At 36.3% G+C, this 27,825-nt stretch overlaps 1 protein-coding gene across 4 annotated transcripts in view; it reads right to left on the bottom strand.

Annotated features, from left to right (window-relative positions):
* Positions 1-27,825, bottom strand: part of ASAP2 (ArfGAP with SH3 domain, ankyrin repeat and PH domain 2) — a 96,688-nt gene that overhangs the window by 18,266 nt on the left and 50,597 nt on the right. For all 4 annotated transcript variants that reach the window (XM_054820180.1, XM_054820181.1, XM_054820182.1 and 1 more), the window contains 15 exons: positions 25,638-25,723; positions 24,275-24,350; positions 23,682-23,768; positions 17,761-17,864; positions 17,593-17,662; positions 12,127-12,214; positions 10,209-10,257; positions 9,929-10,095; positions 8,403-8,536; positions 7,571-7,665; positions 5,676-5,865; positions 5,148-5,233; positions 4,823-4,938; positions 4,292-4,359; positions 3,247-3,360 (listed from right to left, as the gene is read on the bottom strand). In XM_054820180.1, the coding sequence (XP_054676155.1) occupies positions 3,247-3,360; positions 4,292-4,359; positions 4,823-4,938; positions 5,148-5,233; positions 5,676-5,865; positions 7,571-7,665; positions 8,403-8,536; positions 9,929-10,095; positions 10,209-10,257; positions 12,127-12,214; positions 17,593-17,662; positions 17,761-17,864; positions 23,682-23,768; positions 24,275-24,350; positions 25,638-25,723 (1,530 nt within the window). The remainder of the gene's footprint in view (positions 1-3,246; positions 3,361-4,291; positions 4,360-4,822; positions 4,939-5,147; positions 5,234-5,675; positions 5,866-7,570; positions 7,666-8,402; positions 8,537-9,928; positions 10,096-10,208; positions 10,258-12,126; positions 12,215-17,592; positions 17,663-17,760; positions 17,865-23,681; positions 23,769-24,274; positions 24,351-25,637; positions 25,724-27,825) is intronic.

Genomic DNA, 27,825 nt, shown 5'->3' on the forward strand with positions numbered 1-27,825 from the left:
CAGAAAGAGACAAGCCCAATAGCTGCATCTATAAACACAACTCTAATGCGATCCTAAGCAACAGCAGTATTCACCAGTGCATTCGATGTAGTCACAGACACTAGTCTGTGATTAATAGTCCTTAATCTCCTTTCAAAAGTCCCTGTAGTATAAGCCTATTAATAGTGGGCAGTGAAATAGCAGTTTCATTACGTTAGCCTCATTGCTGAGTAGCAGATAACTTCCTATACGAGATGGAGCTCAGGGACTAGCCAAAAAGAGAACACTCAACTGCAGTAGGCAACTGGCAACAATGAAGGAAGCAAGGGAAAAAACAGATCAAAAAGACAAATTTAGAGTGTCCCAGAAAGGGATTTGCTAGATATCTAGTTGCAAAGTACCCAAAAGGTTTTACAGCTGGAAAAAATGAAATCTCTAAAACATAACAGAAAGTTTCAAGGTGCTTTGTCAAAAAGGTCATAATTACTGCTGTTATTATCTGGATGGTGATACCATATATAGGAATGCATAAATACTGGGATATAATATGAAAGTTCACCCAGAAGAACTGGATTTAGCAGCTCACATTCCAGATTCTTGCACAGATACCAAAATTCTCACAAAAATTCTCAGAAGGTAGCAATTGTGCTTTGAACTGGGACTTGTTTGCTCTTTGTTGTTAATTCTAGTTCAAGTCAAGCACCAGGGGTAAAAGCTATCTTGGACTAAAGAGACAGGACGTGGGGAGAAGAATCCTATGCAGACAAGACCTTGCAAAAATGGTATTTTGCAACAGAAGAAACTTATCGATGTCAAAATCCGTCTCCAAAACATTATGCCAATTCAATGGTTTGATGGCCTAGCATTTTTAAAGTCATTCTGTGAAAGCAAACAAAATGAACCTGTCACGTTGTGTTGGGTTTGCGTGGCAAGGTTTTGGTAGTGGGGGGGCTACAGGGGTGGCTTCTGTGAGAAGCTGCTAGAAGCTCCCCCTGTGTCTGATAGAGCCAATGCCAGCCGGCTCCAAGACGGGCCCGCCGCTGGCCAAGGCCAAGCCAATCAGCGCCTCTGTGATAACATATTTAAGAAGAAGAAAAACACTTAGAGAGAGAGAGCTTTTGCAGCCGGAGAGAGGAGTGAGAAGATGTAAGAAACTCTGCAGACACCAAGGTCAGTGCAGATGGAGGGGGAGGAGGTGCTCCAGGCGCCGGAGCAGAGATCCCCCTGCAGCCCGTGGTGAAGGCCATGGTGAAGCAGGCTGTCCCCCTGCAGCCCATGGAGGAAGGATGAGGGGGTGTAGCGATTCCACCTGCAGCCCGTGGAGGACCCCACGCCGGAGCAGGTGGAGGCACCTGAAGGAGGCTGTGGCCCATGAAGAAGCCCATGTTGGAGCAAGTTCCTCGCAGGACCGGTGGACCCGTGAAGAGGGGAGCCCACATCAGGGCAGGTTTGCTGGCAGGACTTGTGACCCCGTGGGGGATCCCACGCTGGAGCAGTTTGCTCCTGAAGGTCTGCACCCCGTGAGAGGGACTCCATGCTGGAGCAGGGGAACGATGAGAGGAGTCCTCCCCCTGAGGATGAAGAAGCGGCAGAAACAACGTGTGCTGAACTGACCGTAACCCCCACTCCCCGTCCCCCTGTGCCGCTGAGGGGGGAAGGTTGAAGCCGGGAGTGAAGTTGAGCCCGGGAAGAGGGGAGGAGTGGGGGGAAGTGTTTTAAGACTTGATTTTATTTTCTCATTCCTCTACTCTGTTTTGCCTAGTAATAAATTAAATGAATTCCCTCTCTAAGTTCGGTCTGTTTTGCTCATGACAACAATTAGTGAGTGATCTCTCCCTGTCCTTATCTCGACCCACAAGCATTTCGTTATGCCTTTTCTCCCCTGTTTAGTGAATGAGGGGAGTGAGAGAGCGGCTCTGGTGGGCACCTGGCCTCCAGCCAGGGTCAACCCACCACACACGTTTTACTAAAATCTACACACAAGATTTGGGTTTGTGTTATTAATTATTAGCAATTCATGCCCTCGCTGAGATGGGGGACTTTGCAAGAGAATTATTAAAATGCTAAAACTTGTAGAAATAAAAAAAAAAGGTCAAATTTCATTATCCAGAGGAGAAAAAGGTTTTTGTTAGCTACTTTCAAGAGAAAAAAAAGGTTGTGCTAACATCTGAAGATTAACTAATATAAAGCCTGTTGTGTATTCCTTGTACTTTACAAAGGAAGCAGAAAAGGCATAAGCAATTGTAACTCTACACACATAAAAAGAACAAACCCGTGTTTTCAATATTTACATGGAATACTTAAAATTATGAAAATTTCAGAATGTCATTAGTATTTAGGAGCCTATACATCATTTCAAATTACTTGGCCCTTAGAAATCCAAGCTATTTTTAAGTGTTGTTCAGGTATCAAAACATGGTAGTTTGTTTCCTGTCTGTTTCGGTGCTTAAATACTTTTTGAAGTTGGTCCCCAAATTGGGAAATTAGATTTTGAAAATGCAATGAAGTTCCTATGCTACTGGAATATTTTGTAATACTTGTACTATGACCATACTTGGAGATATTCAAAAGCTGTCTGGATGTGGTCCTGGACAGCTGGGTCCAGGTGACTCTGCTTTAGCAGGGGGGTTGGACCAGATCATCTCCAGAGGTCCCTTCCAACCCCAACTATTCTGTGATTCTGGACCAAAGAGCACCACACCACCAACATAAATTTCAGGTATGAAAAGGAAAAAAAGCCCAAAAATATTTTTACATGAAGATTCAGAATTATTCTGTTATTAACGGATGTGGCTTGTTTAATGCACAAGTTTAGTTCCACTGAAGACAAGCCAATGCATAAACTGTTCCAAAATTAAAGCCATCGACTGGAGCTGTTTCACAAACACAAGGAGATACTATAAGTTGCCTCTCTTTGTAAAGGCAGTTTTCCCAGCTTATGTTAGTTCTGCTTCACGATCAGCAGATCTAAATATGCCTGATGTATTGAAACAAACTATTGACTCCATTAAGAAAAAGATACCACATCTGGCTAATTGTAATTTGATCATCACCACACAGTCATATGTTTTATACCTTAAAGAGGAAAAACAAACTTTTTTTTTCCTTAATTTAAGGAACTAAAATTTAAGCTACTACATTTTACTACAGAACTTTATTTCACAGTGTCTTCATACCTATAGTAAAAAGTAGTGTTATTAAAATCATTATGAACAAAATGCTTACACAGTTACGTGTACAGAAAACCAATAATGTTTTGATACAAACCTGCAGCTTTTCATCCACATCGTCATCACTTTCATCCAGATCTTCATGGAGTAACCGCCATTCATATTCTACATGAACATGAGAATTAAATCTTCCAGACAGTGCTTGAGTAAGCTAAGGAAAAAAAGATGACTGTTGACACCTATGTTATGTGCAGTACTTATTTTAAAACAACATATTTAAAAACAGACAAAAACACATATAGAAGGAACCTTGGTTTCTAAGTACAAGTATTACTTTTATTTTAAAAACAGATTTCAGTAATCTGGAAAATTACTGCATTTGAGTAAGTTTAAAGAACTAAGCTCTGTGACAACACAAATAAATCAAAGGTAACTAGACTTTCATTAACCATTGTAGGTCCGTTCTCCATTTTCTGACAATAAGCACCACATCCTATTTGCTTTGATTTAGAAATTGCAAGTCAAAGAAATTAACTGCAATGACAGGGTTTTTTTTAATCAGACTCACTGATCAAGAAGCCTTAACCCCACTAATCCATTTTTCTTGCTTACTAAAAGTAGTGATGGTAGCCAACTTCCCTTCATAGAATCACAGAATGGTTTGGGTTGGAATGGACCATTAAAGACCATTTAGTCCATCCCCCCTGCCATGGGCAGGGACACCCTCCACTAGACCAGGTTGCCCAAAGCCCCATCCAACCTGGCCTTCAACACTTCCAGGGAGGGGGCATCCACAGCTTCTCTGACCAACAAGAGAATGGCCTTTATCCATGGCCTTCACCAATAAAAAGTACTTTAGTGATTACATTTCAACAGGATGTCAGACAGTTGTGGATCTGGGACTAATAGCTCAAACAGAATCATCCCCTGGCCCTAAGAAGTTTAGTATTTCCAAAGCATCTAAAAAGAAATATAGTTTTCTTCTTAAAAGCATATCACTTGAGATAAGCATATAACTATTTCTAAGCATACAACTATTCCATCTGAAATATATTCATTGAATATTCAACCGTAAACTGTTAAATATTCAGACATGATTTGGCTTATAAATGGGCAAACACACAGACAGACGCAACACTTACCAACTCTTCACAGTGAGTATGTTTTAAGCGTTTAGCTATATCAAGTGGCGTCTCTCCTGATTCATTAGCTATATTACAGCAAGAAAAAAAAGTTATGATGATAGGTGTCACTATTAATATGTCCATTACTAAAGATAAAGACAAACCTGCAGGTACATAGTGAAGACCAACACACTCTAAAATTGATCTCTTCATTTGTACGTCCACCTTACACCAACCCTCTGAACATGACAAACGGTAGCAACTCAACATGCCATATGTATGGAAAGACAGCCATGAAATGGCAGTATGTATCTCAGCAATCAGTTGAAAATCTTGGTACTTACTTATCTAAATTTGTTTAAAAACCAAGTGTTTAAGTGAATTTTAAACTTGAAATAAACAGTGAATATTGATTTTTTTTTTATCACGAAGACTGTATTCATAGAATTATGATAAACAATTGAGGAGAAAATGCACTTATTCCACCTTCACTGCTTCTTATCTGAAGCAGTGACAAACATGAAATTGAAGTACACGTTACCCTTTTACCTATTTCAATAGAAGCCTTCCCTCTCAGCAGCAGTTTGAGGCACTCAACGTTGTCCGTCAGACAGCAGTAATGCAGGGCTGTGCTACCTTTAGATGTTTGCTTATCTAGATTGCCACTATTGGAGTACAAGAAAGAAGAAGAAAGCTGATTAAACTTAGTTTCCCAGCCTATATTAATAAACCTCTCTCATTTTAAGATTTTCAAAGAATAAAATTACATTTGCAAATACTAGAATTAGTTTTAGTATTTGTATTCATTTAGTATTTGTATTACTTGACATAAAAGCAGTATCAGTAACGTTTTAACAGCTTTACATACACTTACCTGTTCTGCACTAAAAAGTCAACTATATGAAGGGATGTTCGATCAACTGACCTAACAGCAAGGTGAAGTGCTGTTTCGTCTTGCTCCTAAGAATAAAATAAAAGAACACATTTGTTTCTTCTGATCTACAGAGAAGCAGAAGTTTTATTATAACATAAATTAGATCAATTAAAACATTTAATTTCAAAATATTCAGACATGCTACCATTAAAACATATCTTGTGAAGACTTTTATTGCTTCCCTTTTGTTCCTTTAATGTAAACAAACAAACGAGTTGAAAACAAATAGATTACTGAATGATTTAATGCTTAGCGTTTTAATACATTTAAAATATGACTGTATTTGGAAACAATTTTAGATTAAACTAATTAATATCTTTGTTATTGTTAAATTACATCATCAAAAGGACAAGTGTTCAGAACAGTGTTTCAAATCTTATTTTCAAATAAGAAAAAAATAGTCCTTTTTAATTAATGAGAGCATATTGCACTTACAACAATTTGTCTAATAAAATTTACAACACTTACGTGGCCATTGGCCAGTGGAATTTTTTCTGTGAGATCCACACCATCAGCATATACTTGGACTAATCCAAGAATGTCTCTTGATTTGACTGCTTCACAAAGAGCATGTAATTTAGCTGCATTGTCAGCATGCTTTTTCCTTGCATATTTTCTCTCAATATACTTGGCAGTAATATAATCTTTTCTTGCATTCCTGAAATTGAATATAATTTACTTCTATAATTTTTAGCAGAAGATACACATTAGAATTACCATAAATACATGCAAGTCATTTGAAATAAAATCTGGGAAAGACTATTTCTCATTCATTATGATAATTTTCCTTTTTAAATATGCACATAAGACATGCAGTCTCGTATTTCCAGTATGAAATGTAGCTACAGAAGATGAGTCAAATATCCAATATGAAGACAGACCATGAATTTTCCCCTCTGAACTCTGGTGTGAAGTTAAGAATGGGATTACCCAGTTCTACATACAGAAGATATGTCAAAGCTTCAGAATGCTGCTTTGCTAACAGTAGCCTGGCAGGTCTACGTTTACCTGACTTGGACTCCTACACATGCTGGAAAGGGATGGAAGGCATGGGATACACAAATCAGTCTTATACCTCTGCACAGACTATCCAGGCCTTGGATCTGTACTCACAGCAGTGAGTATGCTCTGTACAGCACCTCTTCACCACAACATGGAGGATGCAGTGGAGTTTTTAGTTTTGCCTCTAAACTGAGCTGAAAACTTAGTACACTTGAATCAGCACATGAGTTATCACTTTTGCTGTTGATACCCAACTAACAAATGACTAGTCCTCTTCCCATCACAGCAAGACAGGAGCTTGCACGCTTCCCAAAGCCGTAACTGCTTACCAGCTCTTGGGATGTACACAACATTGCAGAGAAGACATTTAGCAAAGCCATACTTTATCATCTAGATACCGTATAATGGGCAAAAAGAAAAAAATCCAAATAATATTAAATTGCATCAATGGGTAGCTCTTGTTCCTAAAGCATATGACAGACAGTATTCCTTCATGGTTTTTAAAAAGTGTTTGTCTTCGGGTTCTCATTTAATTTAAAAAACCCTCCAAATTTGTTATGGAGATGTATCAAACTAAATGATATTTTTAAAGTATCATTTTTAAGAAGTCTTCTTATGCTATTGATTTAGCAGTCAGTAAAATTATTACTAATTTTAAATAATTAATATTAATATTCTGTATTATTATTGATAATGGTAGTGAAAAATAATTTGAACTGCATGGTTTAACATCGATTCTGTCAGAATGGTGTAAGTCCAGATAATGTAAAATCAGCTTCATCCAAAGCCAATTCTTCTAGGTTTGTTTATGTATCATTTACTAACTCTTCTACGATGGAGTAGTATCCAGCCAAGTAGGTGGCTGTCCTTACTGTGTCTCTGCCATCACAGTTCAATGATTTCGAGGAATTCAGTTAAATGTTCTGTCTTTATTCCACAGAGTTAAGGACTTAAGTCCTAGGTGTAGTTTCTAAACACTAGGTGTTCAGTATCCTTCAGGTAAAATGTGTATCTTATTCCAATTTCTATTTTGTGTTTAAATAGCACAAAATTAATAGCTTTGTTTTTAATCCTTACCCTTGTGTGTCTTTAAAATTCCCAATAAGCCATGTTTAATTTGTTTCTGTCCCACAAATCATGATTCAGAGAGTTGCTAAAATAATTCTTACTATTGGGGAAGGTACAATCAAATAAAGTTCAATAAGACAGACATGCAAAGCATCAGAAAAAAGGTTTACTTTTTTGGCTATAAGACATTATATATCTTCCATGGCCTGCTGGTGCTACCCATAAAGGCACAAACCATTAGCAATACTAAATTAAATGCCTGCCTTTTTCAGAAGTAGTGGCTCTTTACTTACATATCACTGCTTGGATTAGGTTTGACCATCTCATCAACTGGCAGACAGAATTCCATAATCTCATTAAACCCAGCATTCCCAATATTCTTTGCAAGCTGTTAAAAAAAAAAAAATAAATCCACAGCTCACTTAATCAACATGTTCAGTTATTGGCCACACACGTACTAGTGGGAGAACAAGGGAAAATGGGAGTTGGGACTTTTTGTTTCTGATTCCTAGTTCTGCTACTATGTCAGAATCATGAACAGATTAGGTACCTTTTTGGATGTCAGCGCTCAGCTGCAATTTAATATACAAACAAGGAACTGCAGAATAATCCATCAAGACGCAGTTCATACAATAAATGCAAAAATACTTTGTGCTGGGTAAGAACACACATATGAACTGTCACAGAGCAGCTGATATGTGGTAATGTCTTTGTGCAGCAAAGCTGAATACATTTTCTTCCTTTGAGGATTAAAGTTCTCTTCTAAAATAATGCTAAATAATTAATGGGATAAGTATTTGTGAAGTCCTTCAATTTTTAATCTGAGGCACATTTATATGTCAAACAGCTGTGTTCTTCTGAAAAGCAACCAAGGCTGAAATGACTTGGAAATGCAAAAAATAGGAAGCCTCTACTAATATGAACTTCAAGATCAGGCAAAATTTACAGTAAGGCATTATGTTCCAGGAGGTTCCCTTAAACATGAAGAATTAAGCTTTCTTAAATTATGTTTATCCAGAAGCAACTTTCAAGATTGGAACAACTTCTTATTAAAGTGATAAAAATATGCTGTGTTGTAAGTATTTTATAGCACTATTTTTAAGTTAATAAAAGCAATTTGATTACCAAAAGTTCAGATGTTCCCAGCACATCTAATGTAAGTGATTGCATTCTGGAATAGTGAACACCAAGTTCTCTATGGATTCCTGAGCATTCAATGCAAGTTAGAATTCCCAAATTTGTTGAAAGCCAGGTAGGATCTGAAACAGAAAGCACCCACAAAATTGAAATTTATTCAGGTAATTATTTCATTCTAGAATATGTAATATACAGAAATGAAATTCTGTAAAACAAGATTCCTGTGTGTGAATTATCAGGTATTTTAATTTATGTCTTTACATTTACTCTATTAGGAAACACGAACCAGGATTTTTTTTAATGACAAAAGAAGTGAAGATTTAAATAATTTTTTTTTTTTTATTTTTTTTTTTTTTGGTAAAGGACACGACCCTCCAAGGGAGCTGCTAAAACAGTCCAGCTTGTCATTCTCCACACGGCTTTCAGGAACTGCATTTTCCCACAAATATAACCATGTCACATTCTCAACTGGGGGTACAGGTGCAGTTCAAATCAAAATAACAATGCCTACAGGTTGTTGGGGTTTTTTTTTGTATTTCAAGTATAGACATTAGGCTAGTGAAGCAGCAGTGATTCTGAAGTGCACATACAGCACCACACTACAATGGATTCTCACTCAATTATTTCAAAGCTACTAACGCTCGTCCCTCTCCTTTCATTACCCTGGCTCGTCTTTTCACCTGGTATTTTGCATTCTTGCTATAACGCTCCCTTATCTTCCAGACAAATACTGAATTTCTGAAGATTTAGCCAGCTTAGAAATTAATTTATTTGATAAAGGATTGGTAGTAGCTATTTAGAATCTTCTCCTTTAAAGACAGCAGGATTGACTCTTCTCATAGTTTTATACAGTATCTATTGCTGGAAGTTACTATTGATTTATAAAGTGGATACAGCTTCAGATCTGATGTTTTCAGCTACAGTTTCAGATTAAACAACCTTAAGTCCTGCAGTGCCTCTGTAACATACAAGAACACAGGAAACAGCAGGATTTAAAAAATAATTTGAAGAGGATTAAAGTAGAAATTCATCGATCAACAAACCAACACTGCAAACCAAAGTCAGCAGGTGCATTCTTTTCCAAATGAGCACAGTCTTAGACATATTCCCCGGCTCACTCTCAAAGTTAAAAATAAAGGGGGGGGGAGGAAAGGAAAAAAAAGAGAGGTGTATTAGGAAAATACTTGAACTATCTTATTTCGGTCCAGTTTTACCTGAATCTTAAGTAAAATATGGGCTAATAAAATAAGTTCAATTGATTTATATAAGCAAAAGTTAAAATTAGCAAAATATATTGGGGAAAAATAAGCTTCTCAGTATTTTTTCTCTCCACTGACAATATGTATATAGCAAATCAATCTTACCAAAGTATTGCAATTAAATTGTTAGCATATTCTACAATGTGTATAATCTTTGTGAGATAAGGAGTAAAAGTGAAAGCATAAACCATCAGCTTAAATACTTTCATGACACACAGAATTTTTACCAATTAGAAATATGCTTAATTGAGTCACCTTGTGCTCCACAGTCACAACACACATCATTTCCAGTCATCCTCTGGACTTCAGATATAATTTCTTTTGTGAGTTCCTGGACAATATTATTTTCTCCTGTGTTATCATCTCCTTTGAATGCATTATTTAAAGCTTCCTCTTTGCTGTTTTGTAGCACAGATGTCCATCTAAAATGGCAGTAATATTTTGCTATTAAATGTTTCAGCACTTCTAAAGTTCAAGGTAACTTCTCAGTAGAAGATACACCAGTATCAGAAATAAAATTAACAAAGTAACTCACATTTGACATTCCTGTTCATCCTCTGCTTGAAAGTGGTACGTCCTGTCATCTGCACAATAAATAATTCACATACTGATTAAAAAAAAAAAAAGATTGAAAAACTGATTTTGCAGAAATCTCTCAGAAAAATCTAAAATTAACTGATGTATGACTCCTGAGGTCTCTAGTCTCATCACTGGAGTGTGGACAGGCAAAAAGTCTATTTAGCAACTTTCGCTCATTCTATCTACAGCTCATCTATGTTTGTATCTATGTTTGCACAAGGTGGCTTGCTGCTCTTTAAACAGAAACTCTTTTCATCAGTGCTGTGCTTCTGTCACATAAGCAGCAGGAGAGCATAGTAATTTTTCCATGTTCTAGATATAACCTCAGTAATCACAAGTCTAAAGTTCTGCTGGAAGTGGTGGTGTATGTGACTAAAATATAGAGTCCATATTTGAGTTTATCCGTGTATATAAGAAAGACTTAAAGTTTCCAAATGAGCCCTGAAAACCACAGTAATCAAAAATGGCAAAACAAATTTGCCACACGAAAAGTTCAAACTACAATCAGAATAAGTCCCAAGCTGTTTCAATTAAATCAAGCTCAAAATTTTCAATTTACTACTACTTTTGTAATTCTAAGCATTGTTATCACGGTGTACTAATAAAGAAAAAAACATAATACATTTTAAGTCTATGAAACAAATGAGGTATGATACAGTTTGGTGATTGAGTTGGAGTTAAAATTAGAATAGTTGATGAGAAGAACAGAGGTAAAGCTACTGGCAGAAAGATATCCTAGGCTGAAAATTCCTAAAGGTTGAAACATATTCAGGCAAGAAAGTATTAAAAGATAGTTTCAAACATGAAAAATGTTGAGAGCGAGGATACATGAAAGGACAGAAAGGAAAGTGCTAGATAAAGAATAAGAGATTTTATCTTGGCACGATACCGCAATCTGCAGTTTTTAAAAACGAGGAATTTTTTTAAACTCTATAGCAAAACAAAGTGAAAAAGTGATCTGCAGAAGGATAACAGGCCAGTTATGCCTCGTCCTGTGTATGATGGGACAAATTATAATGTTGTGATAAACTGATATTGGGAAAAATGTGACACTGTAATCAACAAAGTAAGTGCCAAAGTAAACAGGGGAGACCATTTGCTTGTGCAGCAATGGAAAAGCTGTACATTGCATACATGAGTACTAGTCTATTAACATAAGTAGCATATCTTACATTTACAAAGAGAAAAGAACTTTATGCTCTGACAAAGGAACAAATGAGGAATAGATTTATATTCTTCTTCCCAAATAATCTGAGATAAATATTTTAGTAATGTATTTTAATTGAGTCCATACATATAATACTAAAATGTCCCAGTGAGAAAAGAAAGAAAACATTCTACTATACAGTTTCATATAATCCCATTCAGTTCCTAAAATTATTCCGTTTTGGTGTTTTTAATATGTATACTCTTTATCTCACCTTTATCATTAGGTAACAAAAGTAAAAAAAGTTTTCAGTATTTTCTTCACAGTTACATAGCAACCACTATGCTTACATTTTAAGAAGTTTTGTCATGGTTTAAAAGCTTCTTTTGATCTTGTACAAAAGTCATAACTTTCCAAGATGATTCAACATTTTGAATATAAAGAAGGATGTCACAGAAAAAAAATGTTACTCTATTTTAAGGCAGCACAAAATTATATAGAATGAAGGAGTAAAGACAGCTTTAAAAACAACTGGTATTCCACAGAAACAGGTACAGTTAGTTGCTAAAATAAACGTAGTGGGAAATCCTCGTCAGAAGGGCATTTTATAAAGGGAAGCATTCTACAATTGTGAAAATGTTTAAGTGGATCACTGACACATCTACAGAAATAATGCAAACCCCTTTGATATTGGCTGCAAGTAAAAAGATGTAAACAACAAACCTACGTGATATGAGGTCAAAACATTTTTTCTCCTCTGGGTTTGTTTTCACTTGGCATGTTAACAGATTGAGCTTTGCTGGAGGTCGGTTAGCCTATTCAAAGATAAAACATAGACATTTTAGTATATTGATACTGAGCCCTGCAGTCCAAAAACACAGGATAGCATCCCACTGGTGAAAAGACTTGACAAATGGCTGTTACTTTAATTTTTAAGGTACCCAGGTTTTGATTTGTTTTCTTCTGCATCATGGTTTGTAAACTACATTTTCTTGTAGTTGGGTATTTTGTTCAGTGATAATGGGATAAACACTAGAATTTGGAAAAGGGAGAGGGATAAAATCACACTTTAATTACCACTACTCTGATCACCTTACCAGTAACACTTATCTGAAGGAATCAGATATAACAGAGAGACAGATTCATTTCAGGTAAGTTTAATCCTCTAACATTTAGGCATTTAGTTAAAAAGAAAAAATTAGTTGTCTAGGTTTTCAATAATCAAATAATTTGATTCCTGCTAATGTCTTTAAAGAGCCTAGATAACCAGTTTAGAACAAATGCCCAATTTTTACATCAGTAATGGCAGACTTTGAAGGAAAGTAAGAAGTTTGCACAGAAGTCTTGCAACAAACATATGTAAAACTAAACTGAGACAGTTCATTACCAAAAAATGTAGTGAAACAAAATATATTCTATAATGATACAAGTTTTCTAGTCAAGTTCCTCTCAGCTGTATCAGATTCTTACTGAATATCAGTTTCTTATTGAATAAAAAGTATCAATGTTTTACTATAAGCAAAATGCATAACAAAACTTATTTTTTTAAAAGTTCCATAAAGGCTCCAAAGACTTTTTAAATAGCTTCTCTGCACTAATCTCTTCTTTCCCTTAAACTGCCTGTCCTACAGACCTGGGTTAGGACCTGGAAAGACATTATGTTTGCAATCTTGTCTTGAAGAATGGCTTTGCACTTGCTACAATGGATAACTAGTTTCACTCTCCTTTCAGAATAATTAAATTAGAAAGCAAATTTAACTAGAGAGGCTCTGGTCTAGACAATAATATTTGGAAAATAATAATTTGTTTAAATCATTAGGAAAGTACTATTATAAAGATAGCAATATACATAAACACATTACCATACTTATTGTTGCATTCTAACAATGCATTGTAATCTATCAAGTTGCTAAAACAAGATTTAATCATCCAAACAAGAACTATTATCTAATGAAACTGAACTACCACATAATATAATTAACTTGCAATGAATTGTAAGAAACATAGATCTTCTCAATCTCCTCTAAATTTATTGATTTCATTCAAAAAAGAAGGAAGAACAAGTCTGAAGAGTACAGATTTCCTTGAAACAGTCTGATAAAATGATGTAGCTGGCCAAAAAATGTGTTTCTTATATCTGAAGACCAGTAAAAAATCAAAACCGTGTAGAAACATAAGACGAGGAAAACCAGCATGCTCATGCTTTGCCCCACATAAGCAGCAGACGTAAGGTCATGAATGCTCTGAAACAACGAACCTGCAGGTCACTTGCTGGGCAATGTAAAACAAATTGTACCCAAGAGAGGTTTTGGAAGCAGCAAGATGACAATTAATTGACAACCACATCGTATTCTCTGCCTAGTAAACAGTTTTTCAAATTCCAGACATTCCTTATAATAGTAAAAGCGCATACAGTTTTCATTATTATAGCCTATCAACAAGAGTTCTTTGTAAGTAGGAGCATATGACAAAATATCTTGAAAATACCAGCTTGGGCCCACTTTCTTGGTTATATTTAAAGGTATTTAATAACCATAGCACTGAGGTTTCCACTGTTTACATTTTTAATGTAAATGTTTGTCCAAGAAGTGTCCAGAAATCACCTATAATGAAAATACAAAATAAAGCAACCAAAAATCAAAATGTAACTATTTGGTAAACAAGCCACTGGGCAACTCATACATACCTTTCTCACATGCTCTATGAGAATGTAAAAATGCAAGTAAATTCAGGTTAAGAAAGAATCCAACTTGCCCCGGGACTTTAGATCTGAAGCGCATTCAGGACTGAACTAGTTTTCTATAACTTAGGAAATCTGAAGCCATAAATGGATCCACTAAAATGCTTCAGAGAGGTCTGAAGGACTAATATACTCGTCTCTCTGGGTAGCAGAAAGCAGCCTAAAAACTCTGTATCAGGATCTGAGAACCTGATGCAGAAATGGGCTGCAACAACCTAAAACACACACTGAGCCAATGTGCTCATCTTGAAATCCAAACACATTTTGAAGTTTTTAACTGAGGACCTCCTAACCTGAAGTCAGCATTAACAAGGGTATTAACAACCCTGACATCTTGGCCCATGGCTGATACCACCAGAGTCATGCGTCTATCCTGTGGCTGAATCATAGCCTCTCCCCACCCACCTCCCCAGCACATGCCCGTTACTTGGGGGGACAACATGCTTCCGTCATACGGCTGATGCTGTCTGGGGAGAAATTAGAGCCTCAAGACAAAGGGAGGCAAGGCTGCATAAATTCCTTAGCCACACTAGGCCATAAGTTGAACCAGGCTTTTGGCAGGATTAGGAGACACTAGAAGTAGAAAATGGTAACAAACAGATAACTGCTATTACACTATTTGCTTGAAACCTCTGGGTTTCATTTTCCTGCTTGAGTCTCTGATTAGACAATTAAATTTCAGACTACTAGTGAGTTTTTGGACAGCCATGTTAACACATCAACACCCTGAAATGATGTGCTGCAACCTCTCACACCATAGATGCAGACTTCAGCATCAACTTGTGCTCCTTCCTGGAGAAACTATAACCCTCCATCCACCAAAACTAACTTCTAACGTATTCTGGCAACAAACAGTAAGTGTAGGAATCAAAAACTTATGCCTTTAAGACAATACCAAGGAGTTCCATGATTTTTACAAAAGGCACAAGCAAATGCATCCACTTCAACAGATTGGTTGGCTGATTTCATTATGCATTTTTTCTAGGTATCACAGCAATTTGCTAACAATCAGAAGATTAAATCTGAATCTTTTTGCATTCAGATTGTCCTATTAATTGTAACGGTAGATTAAAGTTTCCAGCAGTAAGGAAAGAACAACAAAAAAAGATTCCTTGATAATTAATCTCTCTTATATTCCTTTTTTTGCAGACAACCAGCAAATTCCTTTTAAGGTCTTTAAACACAAATCAACTTTGAGGAATCTGAGGTTCCTCAAATATAAGTTTTTCCCTTGTGACTTCTTGATGCAGAAACTTAGGAATTCCTATTTACATGGTTCAATCTGCTTCTATCATTGGTTTTTTCATCCACGTGTGTTAAATTGCAGTCAGGTAGATGTCAGAAAATTTCCAACTGCTAATAATTACACAAAGGAGCAGTGTCTGTTTTTCAATCAACCATTACCTTGCACGTTGCTGTATGAATGCTGATTTCTTTGAAGATTTTAGATGTCTAAAAGTCTAACTTCTGCACATATGCCAATGCAGACACATGTATGCAGTGTTACAGCTGGGTGACTGACAGAACCAACCGTGTTCTCCCCATTTGTATCAGGAGGGCACTGGGCAGGCAAGTTTAAGTCAGAATACAGCATCTGCAACTGCCTGAAGACAGCGGTTCTAGAAACTAACTGAAAAAATAGTCCCTCATCGAACGAGAGGCTACATGACCAAAGAACAGAAATCCATGAAGAATTCTTAGCCTTTAAAGGAAATGCATTTACAAATTTGTATTTGATAAAGCAAACACAGCTGACAACTGAATTTCTGAGAGATGGTTCATTTTGATGAACAGCTGGGAAGAGAGAATGACACATAATATTTTAGAGACCAGGAGATATAAACCCTGAGAAAGCTTGGAAATCAATGTTGTTGCTTCAGAAGTCTCAGAAGACATTCCGAGCAGCCCAGAAAAATCTTAACAGAAATCACTTCTACCCATGTCTATGAAACAAGCATTAGTTTTTTTACACAAAACTGCCATCAATACATAAGGGGAAACTGAGCAAATAAGTAAAAATACTTTTTAGGATTATATTTTAAAACAAGAAGGTGCTCTTTTAATTTTATAATATAAGAAGATCAAGACCAAACCTGTGAAACCCACATATCTAAACTCACATTTTAAATATCTACTTTAGCAACTGATTTCCAGCTATAGCTCCATTGATTTCAGTGGGAACTTACTGCTTCTAAAAATGTTAGACCATCTGGTAGACAGCTTATAAAAAGAGAACAACAGTATCTTGATAGAATCAGTAACTGTACTTGAATGTGAAAGTTTTAAAATTCTGCTCCACAAATGGATTTTGTAGCCTCTGCCAGGTCTGAGCTGCCCTAGCTACACTCCTACGGGTAGCACTACAGCATGTCCAATGCCAAGCACGTTTACACTACATGGAGACACCAGTATAGGAACACTAATAGAGTTTTCTCTGACAAAGACTCAAATGATAACAGAAATAAACTGGTGGACAATTCCAAAGCCATAGTAACAACTCTACTTTGCAGGCCTGTTTTTGCGCTCCTCCTTAACTCCTGGTTGACAATTCAGAAGGCAACAGCTTGTGGTTAGATGCACATATGAGAGATTGATTCATATTTGCTGCCAGGGTCAACTTGTAGTCATAGCAACAGGCATAACAGGATGAAGAACAGAACAGTTCATAACAGGATCAAGAAACAGGGCTGTTTATTAGACCAAGAATGGGAAATACTGTCACAGAGCTGATTTTTACCTTAAGAAACTTTCTTAGAAGTTTTGAGAAAGCAACATAAAAAGAGAAAAGTTATGGGAATGCAAAGCCAGATGAGTAAAGCCAAGTGTAAAAGGTCCAAAATATTAAAGTATAAATTTTTAAAACTTTAAGTATAAATATTTAAAGTTTGTTAATATGTTTCAAATGTTAGTAGCAAAGAAAGTGGGACTTCTAACTCTCTCTCTCTTGTCATTCTGGTAGAAGTTGCCTTCACAGCTGATTCTCACCAACAGCTACTCCCCAGGAAAATTACCTTCATAACAGATTACTATATAGCAGCAAATCTGGGGGAAGAGATTCAGCATTCCCTCAGTTTGTTTTGTAAATATAAAAAGTTGTTTAACCCATATCTAAAAGATGGCTTAATGCCCAACCATATCTTTCCAAAAAAATGAAGTTAGAATGTATATTTTTAGATAGTCTGGTAAAATATGAACGGTTTACATGAACTGAGTCATTTAAAAAGCCTTTTTTTTCCCATTAACAGTCATGAGCATTAAAACAGTTGTATTTTTAGATACTGTCTATGTCTTGATATATTTCTGAAAGACTGCCTTAAAAACAAAAAAATATCCATCACATTCAAAACGCTGCATCGGGAATCTAGCTAATTCCAAATTATAAATATAGACCAGCATAGCTTGTCTTTTTGCATTAGCAACCACGTACATAAAATACCGTAAACAAATACTTACTGTACCATGGGAAATTGTAAGAAAGCCATTTTTAACTGAGCACTTCCTTTTCTGCCACACTTTTCTGATTCTGATTTAAATGGAGGAAAAAAAAAAAAGTGACTCAGTTTTTAATTGTGTCAGCTTTTAGGACCTCTGTCTTCCCCAGCAGAATCCAGCAATACTTACCCATCACTTTTCTTGTACAGACTACCATTTCGTTCAGTGCCATGTTCCTTGTTTCCCTGAGGCTGATGTAAACTGTAAGCTGTACTCTGACGAATCTGAGAATCCTGAAATATACAGAACAATTTGTAATGCATTCCACACTTTCAATCAAAATATCCCCCCCTAATAATGAGTTTCAGAGCCTTTCCTTCCTGCTCTAATGCTACAACAGGCCAAACAAAGCACATTTTTCCTCCTCAATGAGAGAGAACAAGATCCATTTCTTTTTTCAGAAGGCACAAAAACATTTGAGAAATAGCCATTATCAGCACCTGCAAAAATCCTCTCACTTGCTTTTATTTAGCTTTACTATTGGCTTTGATCGATGGGTTTTTTAACCCCCAAATTAATTGAGCAGTGGGCCTTCCAACTCATGCAAACACTGCAGTGCACAAACACTAAAGATTATTATTACCTGCAATTCCTCATGCACCCTTCCATTGTAAAAAAGTATTACATAAATAAACTTGAAGAAGTGGTTTTCCTTGTGGAAACTGAGTCAAGTTATTACCTGAAAAGCAGAAGAGACCTCCTGGAAACATAGTTCAGGAGGTATACAGGAAAACTGAGAAGTTATTTTCATAACAAGAATAATTGAAACCAAAGTATCTTGAACAAAGTAGAATTCTGGGACAGGAAGTGACAAGGATTAACTAAGCCTTTCTCACTGCTCTCAGAACTACCCAGATGCAGGACCCACTGCTGCAAGAGTCCAGCTTCTTAAAAAATAAGAACCTGATAATGAGGAATCTGATGTGTCCAACCGTATCAGCAGCAGCAACATGATGGGATGGACTTTTCAATGCATACAATGCATACAGTAACAATGACTAGTACTTAAACTATTTATTGTTTTCTCTTCTACGATCTTTGCTCTATGGACGTAACACACCTCTGTTATATATGGCAGATAATACAAGTACAGCGAAGAAAAAACCCACAAAGCAAGCAGCTCACTTAAATGACTATCATCTGAGCTATTCTAAACAAAAACCTAAGAGCTATTAAGAAATAAACTTACTAATTTGATTGAAAAAAAAATCTCTTTTGCTAAGAAGATGAGATAGTGTGTCTCAGATATATTAGCAGTACAATCACAGATACATCTTTTTGGGTTTTCAGAGTGTACACATGATAAAATACAGTGATCTAAAAATATGAATCAAGAAGATAGTTTCTCTCTAATTACAATTAGCTTCATACACTTTATTAACCTAAGTATAAGACATCTCTGGATATAAGCAGGGGGAAGAGACCAACTAAAACAAAGAACACACTTGGACTGAGCTTTTCCCCAGGGAATGCCAGCTCAGATGGAGTGCTGCTCCTTTACAAGCTCCAGCAGCACAGTCTGCTACCAAAGCTGTTCAGGTTCCTCCTCAACAGTAGTGGCAACACATGACAGGTCCAAAATACAATGGCAGGGACAGAGCTACCACCTACACCCCTGTTCAGTGCACTTAGGACTCCACACCTCCAGGCCGTAGGATTTTTGGCTCATCCTGAATACAGTGCTGGAGCTCAGTGGTCCTGAGAACCATGAGCCAAGCTCAAGGCAGGCTGCAGCACTCTCCAGTGCTCCTTTTCAGCAGAACCAGCCTGCGCCCACTTCCCTGTCTCTCAGGTAGTGATCTAGGAAGCCATATCAGGTAGCTACAACATTCATCTGCAGCTTTTAAAGGCACTACAAAACCACCACTTCAATGTCCGTGCCTGACAAAGCATCCCTTCAGATTTAAACCAGTCTGTTTATCATTCTTCTCCAGCCTGTTTACACAGAATTATTTCATTTTGCACTCTGGCAGCCCAACATGAAAACAGAACATTTAAAAAGAATTCTCATCACTGATTAAGAACCGCTGCATGCATGGATTTACTGACTTCTGAAGAAAATCTGATCTGACACTGCTTATTGTGTCCTACCAATGCCTTGATCTCTGCCTCCCATTAGTCAGTAAAGGAAATCCATTCCCAAGAAGATTAGAGGTCTTACAGGAAATTAATTTCAGTTCTCTACATCCTCAATTACACAAAAATTTCAGATGACCTTCAGCACCTGCCCATAGCACCATTCCCATTACTTGAGACTGTGCTGCTACTTTTTGTGCGTTATTTTCTGCTGCATTTCAGCTACCTCCTTCAGCTGTTGTTTATGCTCAGCTGCTGTGTTTGGCCAAACCGGCAAGGCAATAATACAAGCTTCCTGCCTTATTTCAACCAGAGAGGAAGCTGCTGTAGCTGACGTGTATTTCCACACATTCATTACTATGAACAGTATCTTTAAAACATTTACTACTATTTCATGAAAAGAACTTAAGGACAAGACAAGGAGATTTGCAATTTTAAATCCTTGGTTCAGGCAATGTCCAAATCAATAGTGTTCAACATGATTGCCAGATGATGGTTTTCCACAGCGCTCTGACAAGGAAGTTCATGATTTTGATCTAGCTCCTAACAGACGGGGTGCCATACCACAAATCACCATCATAATGAACATCCTTCCAGGCAATTTCAGCATGCCTTTTCCACATCCAGGCTCCCCAAAGGATCTTCCCTTATATCTAGTTCGCATATTGCACGTAGCAGGAGTACAAATCACAGATAACAGGGTCAGACCTGATGGCCTCATCAGAAAAGCAGGAACAATGTACATTACCTATGGGAGGAAACGGATCACCACAGGATATAATAGGACATACCTAGCACAAAGTATTGTCATTTTAAATATCTCTTGAAGATAACAAGATCAGAACAGATTGAAGTACACAAGCCTAAGAAACTGAACTTTGTCCACTTTATCAGCTTTGAAATGCAAATAGGCATACAAAAAAAAAGCGAGTCATTTCATTGCAGCACGTTTATCATGAATCACTTCACTGACCATAAAGAGATTTGAAATTATTTCTTCCAAAGTCTTATAAAGACCATCTGACATCTAAATCAAGCTGAATAGCATAGCTAAAAATGAAAGAAATGTGAAAACGGTATTCTGTAGAGATGGTCTGTGACTACCGAGAAGAGAGATTCTAAAAACCTACTTATCAATCCCACTATTTGAACACAACAGAACTTTCCATACAAGGTGCTTTAACTTATGCACAGCAAATTTTGCCTAGCCATTCCACAGCTCCCACGGAGCAGGATTTTAGACTGTCTGGATCACTCCTGTGTGAAAAGCTGCCAAAAAGCCCTTACAGCTCTCCAAGATCCTGAGCTTCCTTTCCTTTTGCAGGATCATTGCCAAGAAGATGTTTCAGAGATCCATCCCTTATCTATTACAGCCCCACAGAGCCTCCAACAAATTTATCTGCCAGAACCCCCTGCAGGCAGCCTCTCCTATAGCACTGCTACCGTAATTTTTGTCAAGAAACATAAAATTTATCCTATTTTGCAGTGGCCTAAATAGATTAGAAGTTCCACCAAACATGTAGAAGCAGCAGAAGCAAATCTAAACACTACAGTAAGGCTACCTTCAGAGAGGACATGGGAAAAAGAGAAATGAAGACAATACAACTCTAAGGTTGACCTCGAAACTTGTAGGAGCTCTACAGTTTGGAAAATAAAAGTTGAAAAATTAAAAATTACGGAGGTGTACACGCAATGATGTTTTAAAAAGAAGTTTCAATACAAACCAGGTTTGAGGAAGTTCTACACAGGAGGAAACTATGTATGCAGGCACAACAAAGGCAGCTCATGATGAGTGTGTGTGTCTTTTTTTTTAAACACAATAGAAACAGTATTTGTCAATGTTCTACTATTTCATACATGAAGTCTATTTTAATTAAAAATACATATAGCTTCAAAATCTTGCAAAAACATCAATCAAGCAACTGGATTTAATTCCCAAAAGAGAGTGAAAAGGAAATCACCAATTTGTCTTACAGTAATTTGCTTTCCCAAGAACAATCTGATAACGGTTTTGGGTTTTTTTGTAATACAACAAACAGAAGAGGAGAAAAAAAGAACCAGTCTTTTCATACCAACAGAAAAAAGCTCAGAGGAAAAATCCAGTTTCTTGAAATCTGAATGGAAATCATGCCAACTATTTTCATTAAAACATAGTAACACTTACTCTCCTAGACTTCGGTCACAAAATGTAAATGCATTTCAGGAAGGAAAAAGAAATGAGTTATAGTAAAGGAAATTGCAGTGCAACAAGAATAATATTACTGGGTCGTGCAGTAAATTGTACCAGGATTGTTTGGCATCCCACTGATTAATTGATATTTTAAAAAAAATTTATAAAAAATTATAGTACTTCTCATATGCTCTGCAGGTAAGCATCTATATCTAAATTTGCAAAATTAATGAACAATGAATATAGCATAAAACACTTTTTACACTTGTATTTTTAAATGCAACAAAAACAGTACAAGTAATAAATTAATGTGTATTATTACATTTTTCAGTCTGTGAAAAGACGTGTGCTCACCACATCTTCCATATACATTTATTATCAGTATCACTGATAAAGAGGTAAACATAAAGAAGCAACATTCCCAGCAACCATGAAACCCAACTGCTTCTATTATCTCTCTTGAACAAAGACAAGAACAAAATAGGAAGCCTGCTAACACACCCTAAACAGCAAAGACTTCTTATTGAGAGTGGGCAATCAATGGTGAATCCAAAGTAGTCACCGTTTCTGCTAGGATCACCAGTCTTTCGTTCCACAGAGCTCAAATTTGGACGTTTTTAGCAAATGCACCCCTCAGCGAGTCCTAAATGCCAGACAGAACCTAAGACGGTGCCTGCAAACTGTATAGGACTTCGTATGCAATGGATATTATCACAAACTTCACGTAGCAACAAACAGCACCTCAAAGTGAAGAGCATTTAAGACTGTTTGAATGCCTGTCAGCAAGTCATAGAATAACAGAATGGTTTGGGTTGGAAGGGACCTTTAAAGATCATCTAGTCCAACCCCCGGGCCACGGGCAGACATCTTACTGTAGATTAGGTTGCTCAACAACCATCATCTGGCCACTGGTAAGAGCTAGGAGTCACCATAACTGTTATGGGAAGATGAAAGCAAGACCGGAAAAGATCAAGGAAGTCTGAACTCTACAGACTAAACTATTGCATTGTGATCCCTCTCCGAAAGAGAATCTGAAAAGGGAGGAGGGGGGTCATTCATCACTTACTCATGGCCCAGCAACAACACAAAGGAAGCTGGCTGGCATTTATTTATATGAAGAGGAAGCACTAGCAATCTGAACCAAAAGTAGGCCCAATATTTAGGATTAGGTTACACAAAAGATGCTTGCTTTCAGATCAGAATTTGCCAAATAAAACTACTCTAGAATTTTTTAAATCTAACAACAATAATAACCGAAACTCAAAAAATACTTATTTGTTAGATTGCTGAAGTGACCCAGCTCTTGCACGTTTGAAAACTGGCATCTTGCAGCAGAGTAGCAAACTTAATTGTCATTTTTGCAGATGATGATGAGAGGTGTTTTGGGATTTAAAGTTCAGTTTTACATAATCTTTACATAATCAGTTTGGAATACTGTTGTGAGATAAGATTGTGCTAATGGGGTCTCCTTGATACTGCCAAAGTTCTTCCATTCTCAGTTTGAGCAACATAGACACCATTGTCTGTTAGTTCACAGACAGTGCACCATCTTAAGTGTTCTGCAATATCGGTAACAAAAATAAATGATTTTGCAACAAGTCTCATGTATTTTTAGTGGGAATTCATTTAAAAAAACCAACCCGCCTTTGTCAGAAACATTCACTATCAGCATCAAACCAAAGATGAATAAACAAAAGAAATTAGATGGCTGATAAAAATTAAAATAATTCTATTTCAAATACTAACATTACATTAGAAGTAATTAAAATGGGTATTCCAAAGTTGAACCATCTTATATGCTCACCTCTTTCTGATCAACCTGGAGTGCTGATTTTAAAATATCTCTAAGCTGTGTTAATTGTCGTCTTTCCTCATCTTGTGCTTGTTTAATCTTGAATGAAGAAAAACACAGGTTAAAAATAACATGATTGTTTCTTTTCAACACAGTTCTTCCAAACTTGCTACTTAATTGGTTCATTTTTCTGAGAAATGTTCAGCAAGAATAAAAACACAAAGAGAAAAGATAACGTGATCAGTTTATTTTCCTTTTTATCTTCAGAAAACTTGATAATGGCTAGGATGTTGCTGGGTTAAGACTTTGATATTGCCTCACACTGTTCTTGCTTCCTTGTGTTCAATTTGAAACCATATGTTATTTTCCACTTAGTCAGTAAACATTTTAGAGCAAAGGCTGATTTCCTAACATTTTACACAGTGGGATCCTGAACTGAAATTAAGGCTTCTGGATATGATATTAAAACAAAATTTTACTCAAAAATCTACACAAAACCTTAAAATGCTGACTATTAAAGCAGTCAGCCAACCTGAACCAAAATGATCACAGTTCTAATGTAAAAAACTAAGTTTACAACACAAATGTGAACGGTTGTTACTCACTGTATAAAGATCTGTCGAGAGTGTCTCAATTGAAGGCTTGAGACTTTCAACTGCTTTTAACCCATCCTGAAAGAAACTTAAAAAGAAAAACAAAAATCATACTGTTATTAAACTTTACTTTGTGTTTTCTGTTTTAAAAGTTGCCAAAGGAAGATGTGCATATTATTATGCCATAAACTTCAAAACATTAAACTTTTTTTTATGCATCTTTGACTGATCCACCTCTTTATTTCCATCATAGCTTATTCTAACATGCAAAATCCCCAATTAGATTCAGAACTGCCACAATCCACTGCCACATGTTTCCCTCATTCTCACCTCAAATACAGGTTCTCATCCCACTTTTTTGGAGGCCCAGAACAAGCAAGATTCATTTGTAGAACAGCAAAAGCTCTAATAGATATAAAATAATTGTGACTTCTTGGAGCTCAATAATTTCACGTCTGATGCAATCTTCCTACTAAAGGAAAACCCCTTTGTTTCCCAAGCATTAATTATAGCCTATATGCAAACTGAATATGCCACATCTTACTGTATCATATGTATTTTTGTATTTGCTCTTAAAAAGAAAAGTGAGATTTAAAAAATAAATTTAAAGAAACCACAACTACACACACATTTGATTAAAAATTGCTGCACCATTTGCAACAGAAAATATTTTCACTCTGGGAAGCAGGCATGAAAGTGACAACACAGCACAGCATTTATGAAACTGATTTTAAAAGCAATATAAAGGGAAAAATCCTACATAGATGCAGACTGGTCTTTTAAGATGAAAACTTACTGATTTCAACAGGTTAACAGCAGCTCTTTCAAGTTTATAGCTATGACTTTATTGCTATACTATTGATCTGTACGACTACCATAAAAAAGTGCATCATTCTAACAAGAGCTTTGTGTTTTATTACTGAGTCCTCCAACTAATTAGAAAAAGAGTGATTCTTTCAATGCCATTTTATCCTACTGCTTATGCAATTTCTTTTTCTTGAGCACAGAATTAATTTAGATCATTGCTAGATACACTCAAAAAAGCCCATCAAAACTAATGGACCACTAATAGACCAAACTAATAGCTCTGTTTCAATAGTAGTTTATGAAATATGCCAAATTACTGTGCAGCATTCCTTTGGAACAGACAATTATATTCTATGGGACTAGCTCAACCTCATTACATGTTTCAGAATACAGTAACAAAAGCAATGGCTAATCTATGACAGAAGCAATTTGTCAAAAGACATCAGCGAGAACAGTTGAATCTTAGATTTATTTTGAAAAATCTATAAAAGTCTTATGATGATATCAAAAGTTTAAAACAAAACATTGCTCCAGTTATTGTGTAAATATAAACAAAACTAAAACATACTTGCACTGAGCATGAAAATACTTGATCAAGTTCTGAAGCAAGTCCACTCCTTTTTTAATCTTGATTTCATTGACTTTCAACAGGTACTGTTGAAACAATAATTCACAGAAGAAATAAATTATTACTGCTACAGTGTATATTTAACATTTTGTTTTCAGTTATATTTCAACAAGCTTTAACAGTTGCAGATTTAGAAGACCTAAAAGCGAATGCGTCAAACAGTGACTTCAAGGGTTAATCAAACAAAAGCAATTGTTGTCACCGCTGATTTTTGATACCCTGCTGGGATACTTCACTGTGATTAGTTCAAATTGTCAAAACATCCTTCCTGGCTCCTAATGGAAGCCTGCGTTCAAGGAGGCATAAACAGGTTTGTGTAGTAAATTTAGGAACCCATTCTTAAACCTAGCAGCCTGTCTAGGTATCTGTCTCACTAGTTGTTAAATTCATTGCTAAATAGATGTCATTATGGAAGAAAGCAGTTTACTAAAAAAAGTGAGGGATTATTTTAACCAGTTTTTAAACCCGCCTTCTGATTTTATAATTTTCTCTATCAATCCCTTATACACAGTAATTACAGCAAATTACAGTTTAGCAGAGATTTTAAAAATCTACTGTCAAGCTAAAAAAAGTCTAATCAGTGTCCTTTTCCATTAGGCACAATCAAAGTCCATATTAGGTGACAGCTCCTCCCCTGAATGCCATAGCACGAAAGATATCAGCCATGCAAGCAGAAGTAAGGTTGACCAAGTATTTACAGGAATCTTTAACTGTCCATTAAATGATGACAATTTTTAACCTCTGCTTAGACAGTGACCTCCAAGCAAAGGAGTGAATGTCTTCTTAGCAATGCTCTAATGCATCTGGTTTTCCCTTATCTACAGTACACCCTAAATGTTTTAAACCCACTAAAATAAAGCAGTATCCAAACACCAGCCTTCAACGCTTTCAATGTTGCAGCTTTTTAAGCTGGTTCAGGTGAACAGATGATTAGCCTAAATGTAGACATGTGCACTGGATAGTATTTAGTTAGAAGAGTCACCTCGCTAGCTCCTGTTAATTTAAAATGGAGCTCTAGGCATCTGGTATTCAGTTCACTTTCACAATGTATAGAGAACTAGCCTGTACTTGTGATACAACTTCAGTGTGTCACGCTTCTGATTTACTAACAAAACCAAAACAAAGTCCCCTTTTATTGCTATTCAGAGGCAACTGAGTATAAACTTCTTTTCCCCAAAATCTGAAGAAATACAGGATACACTTCGGCTATTCCACATTTAAGGTAACTTGATTCAATTTCACAGACTTCACCCTGCATTTTATTATCACTACAATTGACTAAAGTGAACTCCTCCTTTACTGTGACACAGGAAGAGAGAAGCATCTGTTCCTGGTTGTTTCTTAGGAAGGATACGGATGGGCAATTAGCTGGCAACATCCATATGTTTATTTGGTACTCAAATCCCTTAATGAGTTTTGAATATTTTAGTCTGACTCTGTATAGGAATGTGAAGTTTTTCTACGAAGTATCAGTGCATGCAGTTACTAAAAGTAGTATTCAGGACAACTGCTGTTAAGCTATGTTGGCATATGAGTCAAATTAGCTTTAATCATCATAATAAAACCAGAAGAAACACTTATGGTATATTTTTGAGTTAATGCATAGAAGAACACACACAGGAACTTAAATTCCCAACCATGGAACCTGACATGCCCTTAAACAAATTGAACCAAAAATACTCACATCAGATTTAACATACTGCAAAATCACAAAGATTTCAAAGTAGAAACATTCTGAAACATCTTGAAAGACAACTGGATTCCATCCTTAGCACTGTTTTTTTCAGCACCAGCCCAACAGTGTGCTAGACTGGAGTCTTTCCTCATAACAACACAACAGCTGTCAGCGTAGGGAACAATTCAGAGAATGACCTAGGGCTTAAAATAACTTATACTGAAGTGGTAAAGGCTTATATATTACCATCTCTTGGTGTTTAATTGAACTTTACTTATTTATTCTACACTTTTCTTGTTAAGTGAAATTAGAAAATATCTAAATTCCCTGCAAAATAAAAAAAAAAAGATAAAAAAGTGGTTTAGCAAATGGAGTCCACTAATAACATGTTATTTCCCTTCAACATCACAGTTGCCATTAAACAACTGTGGTTTTCAAAATTTTCCTAAAAAT

This window comes from Grus americana, chromosome 3 (genome assembly GCF_028858705.1).
Source record: "Grus americana isolate bGruAme1 chromosome 3, bGruAme1.mat, whole genome shotgun sequence".
Taxonomy (NCBI): Eukaryota; Metazoa; Chordata; class Aves; order Gruiformes; family Gruidae; genus Grus; species Grus americana.